At 33.2% G+C, this 27,956-nt stretch overlaps 1 protein-coding gene and 1 long non-coding RNA gene across 2 annotated transcripts; both read left to right on the top strand.

Moving 5' to 3' along the window:
• The first annotated feature begins 14,610 nt into the window (after positions 1-14,610).
• LOC140884941 (uncharacterized) lies at positions 14,611-16,313 on the top strand. The gene is made up of 3 exons (XR_012150765.1): positions 14,611-14,748; positions 15,781-16,038; positions 16,135-16,313. It is a non-coding gene; the product is annotated as an uncharacterized lncRNA (long non-coding RNA).
• A 1,800-nt stretch (positions 16,314-18,113) lies between these two features.
• LOC140885230 (MADS-box transcription factor 47-like) lies at positions 18,114-22,904 on the top strand. Its single transcript, XM_073292176.1, has 7 exons — positions 18,114-18,223; positions 18,724-18,913; positions 19,957-20,026; positions 21,319-21,386; positions 21,780-21,879; positions 21,977-22,021; positions 22,147-22,904. Exons 2-7 carry the CDS (start codon positions 18,726-18,728, stop codon positions 22,789-22,791), a joined length of 1,116 nt encoding a protein of 371 aa, XP_073148277.1. The 5' UTR covers positions 18,114-18,223; positions 18,724-18,725; the 3' UTR covers positions 22,792-22,904.
• The last annotated feature ends 5,052 nt before the right edge of the window (positions 22,905-27,956 follow it).

Below are 27,956 nucleotides of genomic sequence, written 5' to 3'. Positions count from 1 at the left end.
GAGGCTCAGTCTTGGAAAAGTCCACTCCAAGGACGCCCAAGATGTGGCAGATTTGCAAAGCAAATCCCTCGGATTGCCCTTTGCCCCTGATCATTTCACATAGAATATTGAACAGAATGTCTGACCAGTTTATGTTGATCTTGGAGGCAATACAAGCCATGTATTGAAATTTCTCCAGCGTCACCTTGTCGTAAGATCCAGCCTTGGCCAGAAGATTCTTGGCCACGATATTAGTCAGTAGCCTGAATGGAGCTTTGAGAGATGTCTTATGGGCCGGCAGTTTGATCGGAGCATCAGTAGTTGAGAACTCCTTCAACCAATAAGAGCAGTTACCATCTGGAAGATCCGTGCATTTTGTCAAACCCCTGGAGGGCAGATCAAATGTGCTGGCGAAGAACTTCTGATTGAAGGAGTAGACCTCTGTCTTGATCAAGCATTTGATAGTCCCATGCTCGATTTGAGCGGTTGCGAAGAACTCCTTCAAAACAGGCAAATCGCAGATGGCGCTGCATTCCAGAAATTTCTTCAGTCCAGAGGCTTCAAGCATGGTGAAGACCTCAGTTATTCCTGCGTTGTTTGCCTTAACAACGGAATCAAAGTTGATGGCGAGGCAAGTCTTCTGGATCGACATGATATCTGTAGATAAGAACTCGAGCAAAGAGTAAGCAAAAGCTTGAGAGTAATTTGATGGAGCGTTTAATACAATATGAAAGTTTTTAGCAAAGGTGAAAGATTGATATACGAGTGTAAAGAAGTATATATAGGAACCTATGGGCCATAGGGTGATGTCATGAAAAGTATTTTTGAAATTCAAAAAGTTTTGAAGAGCATAATCACGGCGCCCAATTAATGTCATTTGGTTCAAAGCACCAAGCTGCTAGTACGAAGCCTGTCAGAGACTAGTTAAAGGCGGATGATATGCCAATATTAATGGCAACGTAACAGCTAATCTATTAATGTCATATTGACAATCATTCCCCCTAAACACATGCATACTAACTTAAATCTACTAAGCCAAGAATATTTCGAAAATATGAAAACTTAGCGTCCGGTAGAGGCTTGGTGAATATGTCTGCTGCTTGCTGATCGGTAGAGATGTATTCCAGCCTGATTTCCTTCTTTAAGACATGATCTCGGATAAAGTGATGCCTGACATCAATGTGCTTTGTCCGAGAGTGCATCACTGGATTGTGAGTGATGGCTATGGCACTTGTATTGTCACAGTAGATTGGAGCTTCACTCGACCGAATCCCATAATCATTAAGCTGCTGTTGAATCCAGAGTATTTGAGCACAACAGCTGCCAGCAGCAAGGTATTCTGCTTCGGCGGTCGAGGTAGCAATTGATGTCTGCTTCTTACTTGACCACGAAATTAGTCTATCTCCAAGGAATTGACATGTGCCACTTGTACTTTTGCGATCAATTCTACAACCTGCATAATCTGCATCTGAATAGCCAATAAGATTAAGATTTGAATCTTTGGGATACCAAAGACCCACATTAGTAGTTCCTTTAATATATTTAAGTATTCGTTTGGTAGCAATGAAATGAGATTGCTTAGGTGCGGCTTGAAATCTAGCACATAAACAAACTGAATACATGATATCCGGTCGACTGGCAGTCAAATAGAGCAGTGAACCAATAAGGCCTCGATACATGGTTACCTCGACCGGAATTCCCCCTTCATCTTTATCAAGCTTAATTGATGTACTCATGGGGGTAGATACAGTTGAGCATTGTTCCATTCCAAACTTCTTTACCAATTCCTTGGCATACTTGGACTGATTGATGAATATTCCAGTTTCAAGTTGCTTTACTTGAAGTCCAAGAAAGAAGTTTAGCTCGCCCATCATGCTCATTTCAAACTTCTCCTTCATCAGTTTAGAGAACTTTGAGCACAACTTGGGGTTAGTTGACCCAAATATAATGTCATCAACATAAATTTGTACTAGTAACACATGATCACCTTTTACAAATTTAAACAGGGTCTTATCGACCGTTCCAATTTGGAAATCATGTTCCAGTAAAAATTTTAGCAAAGTGTCATACCAAGCACGCGGTGCTTGTTTTAATCCATAGAGAGCTTTGTCAAGTTTATAGATATATTGAGGATGAGTAGGATTGACAAAACCTGGTGGTTGTTCAACGTACACCTCTTCTTGAAGTAGACCATTGAGGAATGCAGACTTCACATCCATTTGATAAACTTTAAAATTCTTGAAGGCTGCATAAGCAAGAAAGATGCGGATTGCTTCTAGTCTTGCAACTGGCGCGAAGGATTCCTCAAAGTCTATGCCTTCTTCTTGTCTGAATCCTTGAGCAACAAGTCGAGCTTTGTTACCACAACAGTGCCATGTTCATCGAGCTTGTTACGAAACACCCATCTAGTTCCAATCACATTTTGATTTTTCGGTCGAGGAACTAGATGCCAAACATTGTTGCGGGTGAATTGATTCAACTCTTCTTGCATAGCTTCAATCCAGCTGGCATCTGATAGAGCTTCATCTATTTTCTTGGGCTCTACCTGAGATATGAAAGCGGCATGCAAGAATTCATTAATCATTTGACCACGTGTTTTTCGAGGAGCAGAAGGGTCACCTATGACCAACCCAGGTGGATGATCTTTGTTCCACCTAAAATAATTCCCTAAAGGGTTGTCATCAATTGGTTGATGAACGTCCTCGTTTACTGGATCATCATTGGCTGGAGGATTGTTATCAACCGGTGGATCCACTTCTGGCCTTGTTTGATCACACCCGGTAGAGGGAACTGGATCATCCTTCTTTGGAGGATATAGATCACTGTCACTCTCTTCCTGTAGATTTGTGTTTTCCAGTCTGTGACTCAGATCATTTATGCTCCCTTGAGTTTGTTCTGTACATAGAGTAGATTCATCAAAAACAACATGAATGGTTTCCTCGACCGTTAGTGATCTTTGATTGAACACTCGATAAGCTCTGCTAACGGCTGAGTAACCAATAAAAGTTCCTTCGTCTGCTTTGGCATCGAAGGCTGTCAAATGGTTTTTGCCATTGTTGTGGATAAAGCATTTGCACCCAAAAATTTTGAAATAAGAAATATCAGGTTTTGTGCCATTCCAGATCTCATATGGAGTTTTGTTAAATCGTTTATTAATCATAGATCTGTTTTGAGTATAGCAAGCTGTGTTAACTGCTTCTACCCAAAGTCTTTGAGAAACATTTGAATCAGCAATCATAGTTCTGGCTGCTTCTTTTAAAGTACGGTTCCTTCTTTCAGCCACCCCATTTTGCTGTGGGGATCTAGCAGCTGACAACTCATGCTTGATTCCCTGATCATCTAGATAAGTCATAAGAGTGGTGTTTAAAAATTCAGTCCCTCTATCACTCCTGATTCTATCTATCACAGTAGATTGTTCATTTTGCAAGCGTTTAAAAAGCTTAATCAGGTGAGGTGCAGTTTGATCTTTTGAAGAGAGAAAGATGACCCAAGTAAATCGAGAAAAGTCATCTATAACAACAAGAGCATATCTCATTTCCCCTATGCTTCTTACTGGTATAGGACCAAATAGGTCCATGTGAAGTAAGTCTAAACATTTGGAAGAAGACATACACCCTTTATTTTTAAAAGTTGCTCTCACCTGCTTTCCTAGTTGACAAGCAGGACAAACTTTGTCTTTTATAAAATCTCCTTCGGGCAGACCAGAAACCAAATCATGCTTCCTCAGGTTAAAAATGGACTTAAAATTTAGATGATTTAATCGCTTATGCCACAACCAATGTTTATCATGATGAGCAGTAAGACAAGTAGGTGAAGAAATATGTGAGCAAGACCAGTTTACCTTGTAGGTGTTTAGGTCTCGTACACCGGTCATAAGAGTCTCACCTTTGTCATTTTTTATGAGGCAAGTGTGTTTGTGAAACTCGACCGAATGATCATTGTCACATAGTTGACTAATACTTATCAAATTATAGCATAGTTTGTCAACAAGTAACACATCTTTAATAATGATGTTACCATGGATGATCTTACCCTTACCCACGGTTTTACCTTTGGAGTTGTCTCCAAAGCTGATCTTTGGTCCTTTGCACAACACCACTTCTGTTAGAAGTTCTGGATTCCCTGTCATGTGTCGTGAGCAACCGCTATCTAAATACCAGGTAGTGTCCTTGATAGAAGTGGTTTTCTCGCCCGTTTGGACTTTTAGTACCTGCAAAGAGTGAAGAACTTTTGGTACCCATATCTAGTAGGGTCCAGGTCGGATTAGCCCTTTCGGGACCCACACCTGGAACACCCTTACAGGTTTGCCCGTGTGTGTGTCCAGAAATCTGTGCGGTCGATAGGCAGTAAATGTGTGTGCTTGTGAGGTTGCTGTGTGCTGCTTGCCTTTTTTATTTTCATCAGTTAGCCTGTACCTCTTTTGAACTGGCCTGCAATTAAAGTACTGGTAAGGCTTCTCCTTTGACCATCTTTTCTTAGAGTAGTTAGACTCATTCCATGGCCTTTTGAAATTAGATTGGTTTCCCTTTCTTCTTTCATTAGGTTTTGGTTTGATCCAAGTTCCTCTTTGATTAGAGGTCTGGGGATCCACATATCCCAGCCCTCTATGCTTAGAGCTTCGTTCGTTCGATACTTTCTGATTTTTGTCAAAGCTGCACTTATCGTGTTCATATATCGTGCTGGACCTGACAAATCTTATTTTGTTAAGATTGCCTTTGTCCAGGCTTGACTGAATACAGAATTCCATAGACTGTTCATTTGTTCCAAACCCTAGACCGGTTTTATCATGTACCGGTCTTTGGATTTCTTGAATCTTGTCAATGGTTACCGAAGATTTATTCCAAGCCTTAATGGTTTCAAGTAGTTTTTTATTCTCAATCAAGGTAGCTTGAAATACTCTTTTCAAGGTGTCATTCTCAGTAGCCAGCAGACTTAGCTTGACCTTAAGACCATCAAGCTCTTTTTGCTGCATGCAGCTTGATTTGCTTGACTTATCTTTTAGGTCAGCTCTTTCTGCCTTTACTTCCTCGAACTCCTTGGATAATGCTTTGTATTCATTAGCCATTTCGTGTAAAGCAGTAACTAAATCACTGTGAGTAAATTCAGGTGAGCCAAAGTCAAATACCTCCTCAGCTTCTTCTTCGATGTCGGCCATAAGGCATTCCACTTTTTCATCATCGCTGTCATCTGAAGAGCTTCCGGTATTGGAGTTGTCAGAGTCAGACTCAGCCCACTTGTTTTTGCTTTCGTCTGCTACTAGAACCCTTTGGTCTCTTCTTTTTCTAAACGTCCTTTTTTTCTCCTTACCCCTTCTTCTTTCGGAGAATTGCTTCTGATCATTGTTCTTAGGCTTGGTGCAGTCTGCAATGAAGTGGCCTGGCTTTCCACAGTTAAAACAAGTAGGACCATCCTTTGTATGGTCCGATTTATGATAATTTTTAAATTTAGAATTGTTTTTACGCATAAATTTACCAAATTTCTTGACAAAGAGTGTCATGGCTTCATTGCTGATTTGCTCAGCTGATCTCTTTGGAGCTTCCTCGACCGGTGGACATATCACGGTTGAGGTTAAGGCCTTGGTTGGTTGAGAAGTAGATGGTTCATCTTCTGTTCTCATGTTGAGCTCGAACTCATAGGCTTTGAGATCTGCAAAGAGATCATGCAGTTCAACCTTGCTCAAGTCTTTTGACTCTCTCATGGTCACTGTCTTGATCTCCCATTCTTTGGGCAGAGCTCTCATAACCTTCACAGCAATTTCACGATTAGTATAAGTTTTACCTAAAGCAATAAGATCACAGATGATACTACTGAACCGTTCATCAAATTCAGCCATGGTTTCCCCTGGCTTCATTTTGGCGTTGTCATATTTTTGAATGGCCAGAGTGAGCTTGTTTTCCTTTGTCTGGTCATTCCCTTCACACAGCTGAGTGAGCTTCTCCCAAATCTCCTTTGCTGTGGAACATGACTTGATTTTGCTGAACATATTCTTGTCCAGTGTTTTGTATAGGATGTCCCGGGCCACATTGTCAAGATTGGCCTTCTTTTTGTCCTCAGTGGTCCACTCAGCTCTTGGTTTCTCAATCATTTGTCCTGCACCATCGGCTAGAGCTGGGTTGACCTTCATAATTTTGATAGGACCGTCTGTTATGACATATAGCATGTCATCATCCTGTGCTGCAAGATGTGCCTGCATGCGAATTTTCCAATCATCATACTCTTCTTTAGAGAACATAGGAATTCTGTTGAAAGAAGTCATGATTTGAAAACTTCAGATCAGCAGTTGAGAAAGGAACCCGCTCTGATACCACTTGTTGGGATCGGTTCAAAGGGTAGAGGGGGGGTGAATACACTCTGAAACTTTTCTTCTTCTTCTTTAAAATGATCAAGTGAGGTTTAGTTCACTTAATCAGTTTTCTCAACTTCTAAAACGTTTTGAACAACTTAAATAGTGCGGAAATAGTTCAGAGGTTTTAGTGATGCAAAGTTTATAATGCAATGTATGAGCAGGATGTAAGATAAATGGCAGTAAATGCTAAAGCACGATTTTATGGAAGTTCGAAGGCTTAATCCTTCTACGTCTCCCCTTCTTCCACTTAGGAAGGAATTCACTAGAAGACTTTGGTTATTACAACGTCTTGTAATACACCCACTTCAGACTTAGGACTTATCCAATGCCTAATCCGAAACTCCTAGATTTACACAGATAAGATTCTCAGTTCTTATCAGACTGGTGGAAGCTTTCAGAGCAGCTTCAAGTCTCTTCAACACTGAGTATAGTTGAGTTGAGCTTCTCAGACTGCAGAGCGGTCGAGAGGCTTGAAAACCCTAGGATGATCCTTGACGATCAGATATGTGAACTGTAGGCGAGGGTTTATTTGAGCCGCAGATGAATGATCTTGTAAGTGTGCTCAGGTATATCAGATGAGGACTTCTGATATTAGTCAAGTGATTGAAATTTTTCTGAGTTGCTTGTCTCTCTTCGTTGTCTCGTATCACTTGTTGTTGTTCACGTTGTATGTCTTTTCTTTTTGAGCAATCTTCCCTTTATATAGGTCAATCATCAACGTCTTTATTTTGAACGTTCTGATGCTGCATTGAATGCACATTTAATGCTCATAAATGCATTGATGATTCTGCATGAGGATCGTACACTGCAGACAACTTCCAGGGTCCAAAACTGGAATAAACGGTCGAATGCTTTATCTGCAGTCATTCTGTGTTTTTGCCATTTTGGTACAACCTGTTGTCTTGATTTGCAGGAGTCAACAAATCTTCTGAAACGCCGGTTCTGCTTTTAATAAAAGATCCTGCAAAGAACATCTTGTCACAGGTACTTGTCTCGAGATATCTAGATAGGCAGTTGGCATTCTACCGGTAGAGATATTTGTCCTCTGCTGGTTTGAATAACCAGTCGATAAGCTTGTGACTTCAACCGGTCGAGAGATAAAGGCGGTTGACAAGCTTCCGGTAGATAGATTTATCCTCTGCTGGTTTTGATAGCCAGTCGATAGGCTTGTGACTTCAGCCGGTCGAGAGCAAAGGCGGTTGACAAGCTTCCGGTAGAAGTTGTAGTAGATTCCTGAAATACAATGGTTGGCAGCACATTCCTATACAATGAGTTGTTGTTTGTTATCACCAAAATATCGGATTCAACAAAATCTTTATCTACTCTTTTACACATAGGATTTAAAGTAAATAAAGGTTTAAAATATATTCTATAACAGATATATATAACTTCTGTTCCAGGAATATAATTATAACCATGAGTTTTAACATTTAATGTCAAAGCATCAAGAATATTTATATCAGATAAAGATAAAGAGAGATTTGGATAAGCATCAAAATAGACTGGTCCATGAGCCAAACTAGACTGAATTATTCCCATAAGGGATTGTTTCCAATTCAAATTTCTACCATCACGTAAAGCTGCTATATGCTTTCTGGTAGTCCTTCTAAAGTAAGAGGTTTAACAGCAATTTGCACTAAACCTATATGTAAAAACTTATGAGTTTTTTGAAAAGGTAAAATATCCTTTTTGTTTAATAAACTAATTACCATCTCATTTCTATGAAGTGGAATAGATTCTTCAGTAGTTTTTACTACTTGTTTTAAACTTAATCGTTCAAAAGTTCCTAATTTATAAATCAATTTTGGTTCTACTTTAGGAATAGTCCATTTGTTCAATAATTCCAAATTATTAAGAATATCATATTCTTCAATAATACTGTTTTGAACAGTATCATTATTGATCTTAGAAAGATTCATTTTTATGAAACTTTTGTACTAAATCAATCACTAAACAATACATTATTTACGTACACATATAAAATATTTATATTAGTCTAAATATATATATATTATTTATTTTGATAAATTTAGAAACAATATATAATCATGATAAATTTTTGATACATAGTATTTTTTTTAAATAATAATTTTGATTTATAGAAATATTTTGTATTTAAAATATTTTTATTAATTTTAAAATTTAATATTATAAAAAAAAATTTGACCCAAAATATTTTAGATATTTTATTATAAATTGAATAATAATTTTTATATTCTTATATAATAAAATTTATCAATTCATATATATATATATATATATATATATATATATATTTGGGTATGAGTATGAGTATGGGGATTCGGTCCCCGCGGGGATGTGTACGGGGAATCTCGATAAAAATTAATGGGGATCGGGGCGGGTATGGGGATCGGATTTGAATTCGGAGACAGAGATGGGGAAGGCATCCCTGTCCCCAACCCGCCCCATTGCCATCCCTATTCATTTGGGTTATATATGATCACTTATCTAGCGTAATAATAGTTTCATGGTTTCCAAAAAAATATTTGGTTTCATGGTTTATTTAAAAAATAAATAAATGAAAATCAGTGTCTTACAAAAACACGCGTACGGTGGAATACTATTTAAGGCCCAATGGACCAGCGGCACTATCCCACTGAATACAAGTTTCAATATAAATTCAAGGCCCAGTATTTGAACGTTATAGAATTGTTATGTGTACATAGAGTTTTATATAGGGTTACACGCTCTATTAAATCATGAAAATATTCAAAAATATTTTAAAAAATCATTTTCAATTGTTTGCCTTGCTCAAAAAAAATTCTAATTAAATATAGTATTTTCTATTTTATTATTAATTATGTGATTTTAAGGGTGTCAAAATTGAACCCGACTCTAGTCGATCATAAAAATATCGGATTAGGTTTAAATTTTTTGGGTTCGGGTTACACGCTATTAAATTAGTAAATTATCTTAAAACTTTTCAAAAATGATTTTTTTTTTCAAACTACAATGGTTTGTCTTGTTAAAAAAAATACTTTAATCGAAAAATGAATTTTTTTTTATCTTTTTATTATTTATTTTACAGTTTTAAAAAATTAATGTCAACGTAAAAATTGTGTGGGGTATCAATTCGGGTTGATAGGATGGGTACAAGTTGGGTTAACGGTAAGGTATTGCCAAAAATGTTCTCAACCTGAACCCAAAAAATTCCGAAAATAATTACAAACTCAAACCCGAATTCGACGAAATCGATCAACCCAAACTCCAACTCGATTTGATTTTTTTTATGAACAAATGAATTTAATACACATTTTAATAATAATCAATATGTTTTGATTTAAATACATAATAACAAAATCTCGCTTATATATAATTTAAATTATTTGAAAGTTTAATTGTACAAAATTTAAAATATACTTACTACACAAAATAAATAATTATTTTTAAAAATAAAAATTTTACAAATAATTATTACATAATGAAAATCTATGATACAATATACAATAATTTTCTATCAAATATACAATACATAAAAATATAGACAATATTTTTTAATTTTATAAATAAGTTACAATAAAAATTTGGGTCATTTCGGGTTGACCCAAATCTGACCCAACTGGATTAACTTTTTCGGGTCAAATGTCAGGTCCAATCCGATCTGACCCGCACCCAAAAATCTCAACCATAATTCGATATTTTTCTGGCCGACTAGGGTTGAGTTTAATTTTGACACTCATAAAATTACACAATAAATAATAAAATAAAAAATAATATATTCCAATAGAAGTTTTTTTTAGCAAAACAAACAATTATAAATTGAAAATAAAAAAATTTAAAAAAAAATTGGAATAATTTTTTATTTAATAGTGTTTGTAACAATTTATATAAAACTCTATGTATACATAGTATTATCCATATAATAATCATTTGAGTCCGGTTCACAAGTTGAATATTTATATAGTATATTTGATATTTTTTATTATTTATAATAGTTTTTTGGAAGGATTATTTTTAAATATTTATATTTTTAATAATTAAAAATATAAAAATTGATTGGGGTCTTTTGGAAAATTTTGAAATTTGTCCTAAAAAAAAGGAAAATGAAATGATAAATTTTTTTAAAAAGGACTTGTTCGGTTTAACGACCCCCTCCCACTTAACAATAGTAATAGATAACATTCACTTTAATTAAGCGATAACCCTGCTTTTGTGTCTATTGTATATTGTATAATTGCAATTTTTTGGGTCCTATGTCCAAATTTAATCATATACTCATAATACAGTGTGTGTATATATATATTTTTTTGACAGCTGGAAACTTGTAATTTATTAAGAACAAGCGAGATCCTTAATTACAAGTTTAATCAACCATAAAGTAAAAACTTCATTCTCCCAAATGAAATTATCTGACAATATTATTATATATTGTTTGTGTAGTGACCCGCATTTTTAATTAGTGATTAATGAGTAATTAATCACCTGATCGTGATTTAGATTGTTAATACATGATTAAGAAAGTTCCTGTTGGACTAACGGACTTCGGAAATATATTCAGAATGATCGGAATTGGTCCGGAGGGTGACACAGAACGGAAGCAACGTTCGTCGGCTGATGTCATCCGTGATGTCAACAATATTACCTCATTGTTTACGCACTTGATGTGACATCGGAAGCAACGTTGAGGAACGGACGCAACGATGGTGTGCAGAACGGACGCAACGATCCCAATCGTTCGCAACGTTCCGTGTCTATAAATAGAGGAGCCAAGGGTAATTTGTAACTCGCTCATTTCCTCTCTTCTCTCTCGATTTCTAAGCCTTCTAACTTTGATCTATGGAGATCTAGGCGTCCTATGGGAAATCCGAAAGTGGCTTAGCGATCTAGGCGTCGTCGCGGAGCTGTGGCCTAGATAGTTTTGAGGCTATCAAAACCAAAGGGCTAATGATAGACGCAGGTATAGCTTTGACATCCTAAAAATATTTAAGAGTATGTAATAGCTTAGTTAAGGCTTTTAGAGCCTAATTGTTGATGCATGGATATTTGCATTGTAGTAGCAGTAGACTGGACTTGTAGGCTTGGAGTCTAGGCCAGTGGAGCTAGGTTTGACCAGCAGTGTTAGAGGTACGTAAGTACTGACCGAGATAGCCGGCATGATATATTTGCATGTATGTTGCATGAGTATGTGCTACTTGTTTTACCATGTTTTACATCTTTAGCACATGCATGATTTTACGTATGACTGCATCCGGAAAGATGTGAGTTATTGACAGTCTCCATAGGGAACGATGATCTCATTTTGGACTCGAGTCAGATATGACAGTTTCCATATGGGACTTGTATACTGTTTTGGATTCGGGTCAGGATGGGGTTGGCTCAGCCCTGATATGGAATATACGAGTACCCCGCGGAGTCGCTCTCTAGCCGGTACTGTATATTCCTGGCGCCATGAGCAAGTGTTTTACCTGGGGTTTTAAATCCACTTACGTGTGCATATTTGTACTTATATCATTGCTTACCGTATTGAGCGTAGTCGCTCACGCCCCTGTGTTTGGTATTGTGGTGTACCTTGTGGCGGGGCATGTTTGAGGCTGGACGGTCCAGGCGGCTTTCAGCAGGATTGAGCTTGGGAGAGTGTGAGGTGTAGAGGGTAGAGATTTGTTTACCCTGAACCTTCGATTTGGTTGTATAATGGTATTTATACACTTTTGTTATCGTCGATTGTATTATATCGATTGGATTTGTTGTATTTTAATTAACCGCTCTTTACGCTTTAAGTTTAATTGCATGAGCTTTTACTGTAACTCTGATTAGGTAGTGGATACGGGTTGGGTCACTACAGTTTGTGACAACAATTCTATCATAGATTTTTAGGTAAGGGGTGAAGTATTATAATTACTAATTAGCATATGTATAAATATGAAGAACTAAAATAAATAAAATAAAATAATATGTATATATATATATATATATATATATATATATATATATATATATATATATATATACAGAGTTTTGCTATCCTGCCCACTCACCGTGCCCACATAATGTGCCCACCATGAGGTGACACTCAACTATTGGACGCACAATTCATCATATCCAATAGTTGAATGTCACCTCATGATGGGCACATTAGGTGGGCACGGTGAGTGGAAAGGGTAGCAAAATTGTATATATATATATATATACTAAAACATAATTTCAATTCTAAAAAGCAGGGCTATGTTGCTCGATCCTCTACGAAAGCTGAGTATCATGTTGTCGCCTCTGCTGCTGCGGAGGTGCAATGGGTCGGATCTCTTCTTACTGAACTTGGTGTTGTTCGTGCGTCCTCTCAGGTTCCTATCTATTGTGACAACATCGGTGCTACCTATTTATGTGCAAATCAAGTGTTTCATTCTCGCATGAAGCACATTGCTTTGGATTATCATTTTATACGTGAGCTGGTTCAGAGCCACAAAGTTCGTGTCTCTCATGCATGTCTCGTTCTCTGACCAGCTTGCTGATGCCTTAACAAAGCCGCTCTCTGGTTCTCGTCTACGTCTACTATGTTCTAAGATTAGTGTCTCTATGAGTCCACCATTTTGAGGAGGTCTATCCAAATATATTGTATATTATGTTTCCTTTTATCTTTTAATATTTTATTATTTGTATTTATTTAGTCTTTATTGTTGTATATAAATATCCTATATAATCAATTATTGAGATATTTAAAAATTATAATTATCTCATTAGTTTTTACGCAAATTTGGGGATGAGTAGACTTTAGACATCTCAAATCTATACCTTTTCTGCCAAAAATATTCTTGACAATGGAAGGCATGATTTAGGCTTTTTTGGGGGGAAGATTCAGTCCCGCAGGATTCATGCATGCTAAATTATATACGTTTCAATTTCTAGTGGTTGAAGTTAGGACTAGAATTAGGAATTGGTAAGAAGATTAAAAACTATTACACTAAGATGCCAATTTATTTAAAATATTTTAAACTATATCTCGAGTAAAAAATTCTAGCATGCATTACAATATCTATAAAGTCAAGATTATGATCATCTAGGTTCTATTAATTTATAATTAGAAAGGTGTCAACTAATAAATAAATTATATCGCTTAAATATCTACTCTCGCGATCATTTGATTTGCCCTTATCAAAGGTTGTAGACATTACATCTCCGATATCTTTTAAGTTGTATAACAACCCAAATGTTACGTTTCCATCGTTATTGCAACATCGTGAACAATTATCATGCTCTAATAATTTTACAATGAATAATTTCACATTATTAATATTTATGCAAATTAAGATTGATGAATTATTATATAGAAATTAAAGGTGTCGTCAGGTTAGCTGAACCAGTGCCCATAAAGGTGTTCTTCACTGCGCAGCCGTACCCATATATAGCGGTGGTAGTGTAAACGTACCAAATTGACAGATATTGACATTTGATGATAAATCAAATAATTTAAAATCTTAATGTACGTAGAATTGATTTTTGATGACCTAGAATGTCAAATTTACCTATTATTATAGATCACGGTGGAATAGAAATGTTACGGTTTGGTTAACCGTCCGAATTCAGCCGAAACCGAAAATTTGGTTTTTAATTTTTCGGTTTTTGTTTCGGTTTTGTTTTTTTTCTCGGTTCACTAAATCAAACCTAACCGAACCGAAAACCGGTTTGATTGATTTTAAAATTTTTTAATATTTTAATTTGTTTTTATTAATAAATAAATATAAAGTAATTAAATAAATAAAATAAATAGAAATTCAGTTAAACCGAAAATCGAACCAAAAAAAACAAAAATATTTTGATTTTTATCCAAACTGAACCGTAAAATTTGATTCGTTTTCGATTCGAATTTTCGATAAAATTCGGTTCAATTCGATCCGAATGAACACTCCTAACTGGAATTAATGAAAATGTGAATTCAGAATCTTATTATCTCAAAATCTTTGAGAAATTAATTCAAATTGTTTCACAACAAGGTAATGTTAATATACAATTTAAGCACATAAAATATAAAGTCGAAAGCGCGAAAAATGACGGTATATAAAAGGTGAGACACCAAAAGGAAAAAAAAGGGAAAAAAAAAAAAAAGTGAAAATTAGTGGATGAAATTAAACTATTTTTTGTCAAAAATGATGAGTGGGAACTTTTGAACAAAAACTTGTAGATATTCCAAAATACTTGGCTATGATTATTCCACCACTTGGTGTCTTACTTGGAATCGCCACGCTTCCGCCATATGGCTCCATCATGTGGGACTCTCTTCCTTTTCTTTAAACTTTGTGTGTGTGTGTGTGTTTGATCATCTCCCACTCTCCTTCAAAGCTGCAAATTAAGCTGATACTATTCTCAAGTTTTTTAGAAAAACTCCGATCCGAGCTCTAATTCCTTGTACATACTTTCGGTAACTGAGCTACGGGAGCTATCTAGCTAGCAAGAGCCCGGCTCCAGAAAAGGTAAATATTTACAGATCCACCATCGCAAGAGCTGAGTCGTATGTTTTGCAGTTTATAATCTTGATTTCGACTCGGATGGTCTTGTGTTAATTTGATGGAAAACCAGCAAGTTAATTTACTGTTGACATTTTTTGGTTTTACTAGTAATTAATTAGTCTCCATAAAAGATTTTCTTTTGATCATGGTGTTCTTGTGTTAGCTAGATTTCTTTAGGGTACGTACGTATGTTTGTGTATTTTCAGTGATCTAGCTAGGTTTTCTTTTGCATGAGATCATGAAGATGGGATTTTTGCATGAGTACTGTGTGGAAGTTTTGGGATGACACACGTGTATGCATCGCTGAGATTTCTACTGTCCCTAACCTGTTGTCTAGCCAAGACTGCAAAAAGAAAAAGAAAAAGCAAAATCATAATAATAATAATAATAATAAATTGTCAATAAATCTTATTATCTTACTATATTATTAAGAGTTAACAATATATCAAAAATGTTTTTGGTATCATGGTAATTTTTTCATTATACCCCACATGACCCAATGCCAAGTGACTAAAAACTATCGTCATGTCTCATTTTCTACTACTTTTTTATTGGTTTTTCCTCTAATTAACCTTTTTCCTCCACTTTTTTTTTTTTTCTTTGTCAAACTTTAATTTTCTTTACCGACATTTTTATTATCAAATTAAAGTTTTTATCAAATTATATATTTACATACACGCATAGCATGCTCGCTTGTATATATTTAATGCGCCGCTCAGTTCGACCTGTTTTGTGGGGACAGTGGCAAGCCATGTTATATTTGAATAATTATTGCAAGTTGATCCATAAAGTCGAATGCAAATTGTCGAGTAAATATAAGAAAATAAACAAAACCTTGCCATGTGTACATGAGTCAGGACTATCTGGCCGGGATGAATAATAATAATAATAATAATAATAATAAATTTGAAAAATCGCAGTTGATTCTGCTCTTGAAAACACCATCCAGAAAAATCTAATATTCTTCATGATTTTTTTTTTGTGTGTGTTTAAAAGTGGTTTGAAAATGGGTAAAAAGAAGATTACAAAATCGAAGATGTCTCAGCTATGCAAGTGACCTTTTCAAAGAGACGGCCGGCAAGGACTGTTCAAGAAAGCTCGTGAGCTCTCGATTCTGTGTGAAGCCCAAATTAAAGTTGCATCCCTCGTCTTCTCACCTGCTGGAAGGATTCATCATTATGCAAGCTCCAAATATATGTTAGTCAGATAAACCGCATTGTACAAATCATGTGCGATATGCTAAGGTTATAATTGGTAAGGGGAACGGAAGCGTATTATACTTTGCTTAATACATGGATATATTTGGACGTAAAATTTCAAGTCTTTTTATTTTATTTTTTTCCCATCCAGGATGTAAAGTCAGAGATGCGGTGGGTTGACATACATGGTAGAAAACGCTTCGTTTTTCTAGCAACCTAAAGTATTTGAGCGAATATTTTGATGTACTATAGATCCATATTGAGGGGATTCGACGGCAAGTTGGTCATGTAAATTAATTAAAATCTTGTGTTGTTGATCTTCTACGTCTCTTCTATATTATTAATTTTAGGGCCTAAATAATAAATACTGGCCTAGATAATAAATATTTGTGGTAATTTATGTCATATCATTTTTTGTTTTCAAAATATCTTTATTCATAACTATCATAAATATTTTTAAATGAATAATTAATTAAAATTTAATAACAAAAAAACATAACATTAAATATAAAATTACTCATTTTTATTATATTATATTTCATATAAAAGTTTGTTATACACGACAAAAATTTAATTTATATGCAAATATCACATGTATATATTTACTTGTATATGATATGATCACTGATATATAGTAATGTCTTTCTTTTCAATGAGCGATATTTAATGTTAATTAATCAATAATGGTTGGCCTATTCATTTTCACAGGAGTCGAATTAAGTTATATTAAAAATATTTTATATTTTCAAATTAAAAAATTATGAATATTTTATAAAACAAAAAACAATTAGAACTTTATGTTAATTAATATGAAATTACATATTTCTCAAATCAACCAAATCAATACTATAATTAAAAGTAAAATATAATAGAAAACAATTTATATCCGAGGAAAATAGTTAAATTAAGCTAGTAATACAAAAAACTGAAATAACAAGAAGAAGCGATTTTACGAAGACGTACATAGAGGTGATTTTTTGGTATACCGTACCAAAAATATTGGTATGAATTAAAAATTCTTACCGATACCGATATCGAAATTCTGAAATTTTGGTACAGAAAAATCCATATTGATACCGTATAGATACCGAAAAAATTCAATATATCGAAAAAATGTCTTTATGTCGAAAAATTTTCGATACGATATACCGAAAATTTGGTATTTTGGTACGGTATGTCAGCCCTAGACATACATAGAAAGGGTAATGAAATATTATAATATTAATTAATTTTAAAGGTTGACCCTGAAGGAAACCCATCTTATCAAAGGTCCATTGACTCATGCGGTGTTAAATCGAGAGATGTCCACGAGCGTCAGGGACCTGAGAGAGTGAGCAATATGGCTAACCCCCAGAATATATCTCAACAATATTTCAGCAGAGAATATGCTTCATACCAGTGTTTTCATAACCGGACCACCGGTGATCGAATCGATTTACTTAAAAAAAACTGTCCAACCGATCGAACCGAAAATCCGTTTATATAATTTAATATAATATATTTTGAATTTTAAAACTCCAAAATTATATAAATATACAAAAATATATATATTTAACATATTTTGAAAGCTAAATAAATACGTAAATATATTCAAAATAACAATTATACTTATAAATTATTTTATTTAAAAATACAATAATTATTAAAATATTTTTTTAAATGAAGTAAAATTTTAAATAATTATGTATATATATATAAAAAAATATTAAATTTAAAGTTTTAAAAATTAAAAATTTTAAAAAAAATAAAAAAAATTTGAAAAATCGGTTCAAACGGTTGAACCGGTTTGACCGATTTTTCGGTTATTGTATTTGTTTCGGACCGAAGAACCGACCGATTTCCGATCGAATCGGTTGAATCGGCCGGTCCGGTCCGATTCCAAAAAGATTGCTTCATACGAGAATCGAACTTGCAACGCTGCAAAATTTCTTCTCATATCACCTAATGTCTTACCAACTCAATATATATTTTATATAAAAGAGTAATTAAAAAAAAGTTGGTTTATATATTAAAAAAATTCCGAAAATTTACTTGGCTAGAATGGATCAACACCATTTGTCTTTCTTACTTGGAAGACTGCGCATGCGACAAGTGGCAGAATGTTGTGGCCTCTGTTTTTCTACCCATACAGCTAGCTTTCTCCCAAGGCTCTTCTGTTCAACGCAAAGCTAGTGCTACTGCTGTCTGTTGTTTTCTCAAGTCTAGACCAATCAACCTCAGGTGGCCAGAAACGTCCAAAGGTAAAGGCTTTACAGATCGATCGGCCGTTGCGGGATTCTTGATGTTTTTTCTTGCTTTTCACTTTGATTTTTGCTTACTTTTTTTTTTATTTTTTTATTTTATAATTTCTTGGTTCAAGCTTGATGGAAACGAGCAAGTATATATATGGAGCCCTTTTGGATTCATAAATTTTGGGGTTCAATTTATTTAGGGTTTTCAAGAAAATGAGATCTAGGTCTTGTTTGCATGACTAGTTAAAAAGAACGGATTTTAATTTGCATGAGATGGAGTTTTTTTTTACACAGGGTTTGCGATGTATATATTCATAGATTTCTTGGATTTATATTGGCTCTGTTGTCTATTCAATAAATAATAAAATATTGAAATTAAACCACATGCCGTGTCCTTTTTGGGGGGGAGTGTGGGGACTCTATATATGATATTATATTATAATTGCAACTTGATACATATAATATTAATTTATATATCATGTCCGATTCGTTTTGTTGAGTGTGTTTAGATATGGGAAGAGAGAAGATGAAGATGAAGATGAAGAAAATCGAGGATGTTTCCGCTAGACAAGTGACCTTTTCCAAGAGACGCCAAGGGCTCTTTAAAAAAGCCCGTGAGCTCTCAACTCTTTGTGATGCCCAAGTTGCCGCCCTTGTTGTTTCACCGGCTGGAAAGCTCCACAATTATGCAAGCTCCAAGTATGCTAGCTAGCTTCATACATAATATTAATATATTAGTTTAATTAATAATAACTTGGAGTTGATCACCAAGTTTAGGTACAAGAATTAAATGTTGTGTTGGTTGGGGTCAGGTCAAATCACTTTGGACCTACATAAATCACTGTGTGTGAACTAGAAAATATACATTGTATAGCTCCCACTTTAAGCTATCTAGCTACCAAACTTCATATAATTAATTACACTACATAAAAATTAGGAGAAAATATTTTGTTGGTTCATTAACTTGTCCATGTTTTGGTTTTGGTCCATTAATTTTTTAAAATTTGGTTTTGGTACACTAACTTTTAATTTTCAATGATTTTGGTCAAACTGCAAACGTGTCAGCTAGACAGTGTCACACGTTAGCATTTTCCGGGTGATAATGTCTAGCTTACACGTATGCAGTTGGACCAAAATCACTGAAAATTAAAAGTTAATGTACCAAAACAAAATTTGAAAAAGTTAATGAACCAAAATCAAAATATGGACAAGTTAAAAAACCAAAAAAAAAATATTTCCCCCATAAATTATCATATGCGCTTAATGTATTTTTCCATCACTCATTGTACATATCCATATACTTTGAATATGTTATGCTGCGTACCAAACAGTTATATAAAATATGTTGATGCAAAGAGATATGATATATGGATAAAAGCCAACGAGTCCTAAGCCTATTGGCTAAGGATGAGGCCTTGAGACCAATTGGTAGGTTCGATTTTCATAGATTGCGGTTGATTTTCTTAATTTATTTAGGTAGATTTAAGTAGTTTTTTTGTCCGAAATAAGCAAGTATCGGATCAATGCTCAAGTTTCGTCGGTTGTGCGAGCACTTTTATTAAAGTGTTGTAATTATAATTTTGTACTTGTACTCTAAAAAAAGATATACAGATAAAATAGTTTACGACTTGTTTATGAGTGATCTCTATGTTAGAGTTGTAGGGTCATTCAGCATCTTGTTTTCGGTTGTCTTCAATGAAATGTTGAGTCGGCACTAAACATTGCTCTCTCATTCTCTCAAGGATCGAGGACATACTCAGCAAGTTTTCTATGCAATTTGGTGAAGAGCAGCCTTCAGGCGCTGATTCACAGGTACATTTTCTTGAGATATATATTAAATAATAACACCAATTTATTTATCTTTTTTTATAATAAAATGTTATGGACGTTTAGGCTTTGATAAAATTAAATATTTTTACATCTTGTGAAAAATCTAAGATTTTTAATTTATAGCTTGTCCAGGATAATTTAGGAAAAATCGCGGCTATTATCACCATAATTTGTTGTAATTATTAAGATTATATCTATAGTAAGCCTATATCATTAATTTATGTATATTTTATCTTATCCAATTGCCGAAGTACTTACGATTTTGCTTGAACACAAAAACAATTAATTAAGAATCATAAAAAACATGTATTTGCGAAAAGGAGACAACCACCCAATCACATCTTCAATATAAATTAACAATACACCATGATACCGTTTGGTAGCAGCCTATATTATTAATCTATATATAGCTTATCTTATCTAATTTTACGTTCTTTTCGTCATATTATTTATCCATCCATTAATTATTTATTTTACATCAGTCAAATCATTAATTATTTATCTTACATCAATCAAATCATTGAATTTAAATTATTATATTACCTCTTATGAATAATATTATTCATATTTAATTTATTGTTAAAAGAACAAAATGATAATTTATCATAATTATATAAAATTTAATCAATCAAATCAAATATTATATTAATTATCATTTCTTATTTATTTTTTTATTACATTATATTACTTATTTATGTATTATTTATCTCATCATACTTATCAAATAATACTCATGTGTATAACTTGCCAAAAGTGAAAGCCAACAACATTAATAAATTACATGCAATCACATGCATGACACACTCACACACATATCGTAAGAAATATAATTTTTTTGGTTTTTAACTCCACCAGGTCAGCGTCAGAAACAAATATTCGGAATTTCTACAATTTGGATTTCAATCTATTCGTGCTCAAATTTATCACATCAACTAAGGATTTACGAAACACGTAATTTAAAATCATACAAAGCATATTCAACCGATTTAACACATAAAAAGATGGTTTTAAACAATATCACCACCTTCTAATGTCGTCAAATAATCCATGAAGTGTTTTAAAACATTTGAAACGTGACAACCATTCGAAAACTTGCTTTGTTTCACAGAATGAAATATCCTACATGAGATGCTGCTTGAATTTAACTTTGTGTGGATCCATAAATATATAATCTTGATTGAGTATTTTTATAGGCGCAAGATGATACTTCATACTTAATATTTGATTATATAATAGGATGGATGAGATATTCTTTTCAAAATTTCATATTACAGAGACAGGACAAGAATGATCGTGCTGAAAATTTAAACACTGGGATCGACGAAAAGATGAAGCGACTCAGGTAGATCGATCTGATAATAGCTAGCTAGAATATATGGCACAATACATTTTTTCATGTATTAGTAAATCTACAAATGTCAAAATGGGTTAGGTCCGTAAGGTTGGTTTGTCCCGTCATACAAAATAGGCGGGCTTGGTTGGCAATTTTCCAACCCGCCTAAAAGGTGGGCCGTCCCGCCTAATAGTGGGCCGTCCCGCCTAATGGTGGGTTGCGGGTTTGCCCGCCAAACCACACGTAGGCTAGTGGGTTGGTCCGCCACTTAAAATAGGTGGATTGAGTTGATGTTTTCCCAACCCTACTAAAAGGTGGGTCGGCCCACCCACTAACCCATTTTAACACATCTATATAACATCTATATAAATCCTGAAATCCTTTTCTTCTCATAATATACAGGCTCACAATGAGCATGTATCTTAATCAATGGGGAATAGAAGAATTGCAGCAGCTGGAAATGATGCTTGAACCAATACTTAAACGCGTCACAGCTAGGAAGGTTCTTTTTTTTTTTATTTTTTATGTTCCATTCTCACTTCTGAAACTCTCCGGTATTAACTCATACTGATTTGATCCTGATTTGTGTTCGTTTTCAGAAAGAAATTCTGTTCAAAGAATTGCCTGCTTGTCTTCAAACAAGGGTAATTAATTAGTTGCACTTGATTTTACTCCCTTAACTTGGAGTATTGTTGTATCTTTCTTGATTGCTTCTTAGTTCTTGCCTTCTTGGCTGTAATAATTTGGTTCGGTTTTGATCTGTTTTCAGGAATTTGAAAAAGTGAACACTATAACTCAATCATCACAATTCAGGCATCGTGATGAAGAAATTTCAGGTCCTGTATCTAATCTGATGAACCTTGAAGGAGCCTGTTTCCCATATTCTCAATCTGGAGTTAAAAATTATCCCAAAAAATGGATTCCACCACCCACAGATGTCTACAAAGCCAATTTCGCCAGAGCCAATTTCCAAGAAATGAATGCTTCTGGAACCGGGGTCGTGGTCCGAAACTGGAGGGGTGAGTTTATGGCCGCTCAAGCCAGGTTCTTACCAGAACAAACGGATGAAAACTCTGTATCTTCGATGGCTGCGAAATCTGCAGTTGAATTTGCTGTCGAGTACTCTTTCACGAGCATCATATTGGAAGGCGATTTGCACGATACAATCAATATACTCGAGAGCTCGGACGAAAATAATCCTCCAGATAGTAGCTGTACCTTGCAGGAGGCTAAGAGCTATGCCAAACAATTAGACCTCTGTTCCTTCTCGCACGTAGAAAGATCGGGCAACATTGCTGCCCATATGGTTGCCCAATACGCGATAAACGTCGAGGACGAAGCCGTCTGGCTTATAGAAGAACCCGAATATCTTAACGATATCTTGCTTGTTGATGCAATTCATCTGAATTCTTGATCTGGTGAACTTTGCCACGATGCATGCACTCTCTAACTGGGAGAGCTGATAACTAATAATCGTTGTTGCGAGGATTGTCTAAATGAATATGTATATATATTTGCATAATAACATTAATAATAATAATAACAATAAAATTTCCTTGCTTGATTTTTGTTCGCTACAAAATGCTTCATTTCCGAAATGAGTTTGTGAAATTGCTCATTGTATCTTGACTCGAGCGACCGGGTGCAAATACTCTGTTGTGGAGAGGAAACCGCACCCCATGCTGTGTCATCAAACGACAGCGTTTGATGGCACAGCAACCCCCCTTTTTTATATTAATTTATTGTTAACTTTATTTTATATGAATCATATATACTGTTATAATGTTAAATTAATATTTTTAAAATCAATTAATATTATTATATTAATAATACTATTTTTATCAGTTAACAATTTTTATATAAATAATGTATCAAATTTAAAAAATTTGATACATATAACATACCAAAAAATATGTAAATAAAAAATATAAAATATTTTTAAACAATATATTTATAATTTAAAAAATATATAAGTTTTTTTTCAATACAAAACTGTATATATCGATTATACTTTCCAAAATTTCAATAACATAAGTATGCAAGTTATACGTATTAAAAATTTTGATATACCAATAGCTATTATCTGAATTTCATTACAATAATCGATATTAATTATATATACAAAATATTTTGATATATCGAAACTAATTATTATTTTTATTGATTTTATTTTAATTAATGAATTCAACAAACTAAAATTTAGAGCCTATGTTTGTACTAAAAAAAACATATTTTTTAAACAAAAAACCAAATTAAAATAAAAGAATTTTTTTTAAAAATACAAAAAGGAAAAAAAAAATTAAAAAAAGGAAGAGGTTGTGCGACAGCATGGGGTGCGGTTTCCTCTGCACAGCAGAGGATCCGCACCCGAGCGACGGAGCATGGCGGATCAACTGCGTGCACAAAGTTGGAAATGTTTGATATTTTACCCATGTGTTTTTGGATTTTTAAGATAAATATTATTTTTTATGTCAAAAATATTATTTTTTTAAATGTAAATTCATTGATTTCTTTGTTCATTATTAGTTTCATTCCGTTCATGCATTCATTGGGGTGATTTTTCTTTGTTCGTTATTAGTTTTATTTCGTTAATGAATTCACATATTTGCTAACTAAATTGTAATATTCAAATTGACATTGATATATTGCTCTCATATTTTAGTTTTTATGGGTTTTTTTTATTTTACAAATTAGAACCCGTTAACGATTAATCCATCTTCTTTTTTAAGATCACAATATTTTGTTCAAGATAATCTCAATTTTTTTTTCTTGTATCCCTAAATATTTTTAGATTTATATTATCTCACAAGTTTTGCGCGGTGTGTTTTAATATTTGATATGTTTTTTTAGGGTCTCAAAAACGAATCAAATGCGTCTGACACGAATCGTGTGTCCCGAAAAATATCATGTTAGGGTTGAGAGTTTTTGGGAACGGGTCGAATCTAGTCGGACTCAAAAACTAACCCAAAAAACTTAATTGGTTCGGATTGTTTTGGGTCAACTCGGGTTGATCCGAAACATTTTTTTGTTATTATTTTTATATAAATTAAAGATTTGATACATTTTTATATATTGCATGTTTGAAGAAAAAAACTTATTGTATGTTGATATAATAGATTTCCATCATTTAATTTTTATTTTGTAAAATTTTGATTTTTTAAAATAATTTTATTTTTTGTGGTAAATATATTTTAAATTTTTTACAACTAGACTTTCACGTTTAAACTATATATAAGGTTAAAATTTTGTTATTATGTATTTAAATTAAATATTACTATTATTTTTTTACGGTTAAATATTACTATTATTATTGTGTATTTTGAATTTTTATTTAATATTATGTTTAAAAAAATAAAAATCGGTTGGTTTGGCTTGGTCGGATTCGGGTTCAGATCAGCTGAGAAATTTTTCAGTGTTATAATGCGCCGAGTCAACCTATCAGAATTGACACCCCTATTTTTTCCCAACATATATTCAAGCTATCGATGGACACGCGATGCATGTACAATATAATAAAAAGATACGTAAATAAAATTTAAGGTTAAATATAAAGAAATATATCAAGCGGAAGTGATCTATTTAAAATTTAAATTGGAGAAGAAAATAGATTCTATTAGGTAATAGAGGACGTGTAATTTTGATATAAACAATTTTGTTCTTTATCAATAAGAGTAAATTTAAGTTAAAAAAAAGAGTAAATGACTATTTTTTAGGCTAGATATATAATTTGACATTGGTGTCATATAATGGATCAAATAGGTTAGTATAGAGGTCACACGCTTTATAAATACTAGTATCTGGAGCACACACATTTCGTGTGTATTAAAAAATTGATTATCATGTTTTTATATGCATAATATTTTTTTAAAAATAAACGTGGAGTAATATTTGATATGTGTAATGAATAAGTAAATTTTGAATCTTTGGAGATGATAAAGAATGTATTAGACATGGAAATGTTGAAATAAATTAAGAAATGTCACAATTTTATTTTTTTTAAAAAAAAATCAGCAATTAAATAGGAGATAAAAGTTGTGAATAAAAAAATTGATTGCATTTACTAAAAATTCTTAGTTTGCACATTTCATCAAGAGATTTTTTGAGCAATGATGAGACGATAAAATATGTGACTAAAACATAAAAATTTAGGTATTAAACTGAACTATATAAATCTCTAAGATGATCCAATGAATATAAATTTTGGTGAAAAAACAGAATCAAGAAGCAACATTAACCCATAAATTTAAAAAACTAATTTATCAAACTAAGACGTGAAGTAATGGAGAGGTTAGATCAGTGTGAGTTGTATGTCTTCGCGGTTAGTAGTTGGAGATGAAAATGGTAATATATGAAACTTTTAAATATTTAGACCTAAAAAAAGAAATCAATGTAAATCATAAAAGGTAATTGCGGAAAAATATTTTGGCGTATTTTTTTACGGTTATGGATCTGCCACAGTAGGGGATGTTGTGGTGTCACATTATTTTCCCTTTTTTTAGAATTTTTATATATATTTATTTTATTTTACTTTATTTGTCTTTTGTTTTCTTTTCTTTTTTTATCTTTTTTAATACAATCTAATTTTTTTTTTATATTGTCAATTTTTCTTGTATCAATTTTTTTTGTTATAATTTATCCTTTACAATATATAATATAATAATACACCAACCGATTAAATATGTCAATATGAAAACATAAATTTTTAAAAACGAAAATTTTGAGAGGGAATAAAAGAAATATATAACTTAAATAAAAAAATTGTGTAGTAGTGCTAAAAAAAATTTAGCCTATTTTTTATTTCATTTTTTGGAGTTTTTTTTTCTTATTTTGACATTTTATTTCTCTCTTTCGTTTGGGAGGAAGACACAATTTTTGTTTCATTTTTACTTATTTTTCACATGTTTGATTATTTTTTTTTACTCATTTTTCACATGTTTGATTATTCTTTTTTTTTATATTAATTTATTGGACAAAAATAATTTAATTATTTTGCTTCCGAGTCAGTGCAATCATTTCAGCCTGAATCAGTGCAACTTTTCTTGTGTTAGGATGCGACTTTTTGGTCCGAACCATTGCATCTCCTCGGCCATATGTGCAGCGAAGTTGTGCGACTGTCCGATGCAGCCTTACAACGTCTATAAATAGACCACTCGCCATTCATTCCAACTTGTTCATTTCTCTCTTCCCTTTTCTTCTTCTTGCATACTCGTACTTCTGAGTTTTGAGCCTGAGTTTTTTAAACACTTTGAATGTTCAAAAGTTCCTTCGATTTTGTAGTGTTACTAATCGAAGTTGGTGATTAGCGTTCTATCTTGGGAGACAATTTGATCAATCCCGTAAACACCTCGACGGACAAATTTATTTTAAAGATAAAGAGTCAAATTCTCGGCTCGCTACATTTCTGTTGCCGTGTGCATACTGAATCAAAGTTGAATAACAGTGGACACTGCCCAATCATGATGTGGGGCTGTGTAGATGTTGGGTTTGGCCAAAACTGTGTCAAACCGTCTCGTTGCCATTCAATGTAAGAAGTATTCGGTTGCTAAAATATTTTTTTTAAAAAAAAATTAAGGAATAGGATAAATTTAGCCAAAGCTAATAATTAATTTTATGAATAATTTTTTTCCTAACTCTTAAATGCAATAAATTATTTGAGTTAAATTATTGACATCATTTAAAGAGTGACAGGAAAGCTATATGAATTGATCCAATTTATTTACATAGAATTTACTCAATTTAGTTTATTTCCTTATCTGCCTTCTGTCCTTTCATTAAGGTTGCAATTAAACAATCTTCTCCCGTCTCTCTCCATTTCATCGTTCTTTATAGCTTAGTACCGTTGGATCATAAAAAATTATGCATAGTTTCCATTGTGGCCAAGCAGAATTCAGATCCGACTGTCAATTTCTCTCATGCAGTAAATATTACACAAATTTATATTAATTAAATCAAGAGCATGTCCAAGGTCAATGAAATCGAGCGAGAAAACCCAACTTCATCGGTCCATCCTCACCCCTCCAAGGGGCGAGGAAACTTCTGCGTGCGGTCAAGTTGGTGGACTTCGCATGGAGGGTCTATGCGGGTGAAGATCACTATTTCTTAATTTAAAAAAAAAAAAATTATGTTTGACTATCAAGATCAACTCACGTACGAATTGATTTGATCGTTATAAATATTATTTAAAATGAAATAATTTAATTTTTCGAAAAAACTACAAATGTCGAATTTTTTAAAAAAATATATCAAAAAATTACCAACATGTCACTTTTAATTATTATTTTTTAATCATGTCTCATTTTTAATTATGTCTATTTTTTTTTTTTACATATTTGTGTTTTTTTAATTCAAATATGTTATGTTTCTAAAAATTATGTTTATAAGTTGTTTTGTAGAACTTATAAGCTCTAAAATTTTGTTTGGTAAAAAAATTTCAAACATCTTATAAACTGTTAAAATTATAAGTTGTTTTTAAAAAAGTCAGGGTGACTTTAATTTTTTGAAAATGATCTTATTTTAACATTCTATCTCTCCAAAATATCCTTGAATATTGTCACAAATTCCTATCATATCTTCCACCTA

Source organism: Henckelia pumila, chromosome 2 (genome assembly GCF_033568475.1).
Source record: "Henckelia pumila isolate YLH828 chromosome 2, ASM3356847v2, whole genome shotgun sequence".
In the NCBI taxonomy this organism is placed as follows: domain Eukaryota; kingdom Viridiplantae; phylum Streptophyta; class Magnoliopsida; order Lamiales; family Gesneriaceae; genus Henckelia; species Henckelia pumila.
The sequence above is the reverse complement of the archived record's forward strand: the minus strand, read 5'-3'. Positions and strand labels throughout refer to the sequence as shown.

What these genes read in the sequence shown, in the direction of transcription:
- LOC140885230 (XM_073292176.1), top strand. Translation starts at nt 18,726, where the DNA reads ATGGGAAGAGAGAAGATGAAGATGAAGATGAAGAAAATCGAGGATGTT. An exon ending in CTTCAGGCGCTGATTCACAG is followed by an intron (nt 20,027 to 21,318) that starts GTACATTTTCTT and finishes TTCATATTACAG; the next exon opens with AGACAGGACAAGAATGATCG. An exon ending in GAAAAGATGAAGCGACTCAG is followed by an intron (nt 21,387 to 21,779) that starts GTAGATCGATCT and finishes CATAATATACAG; the next exon opens with GCTCACAATGAGCATGTATC.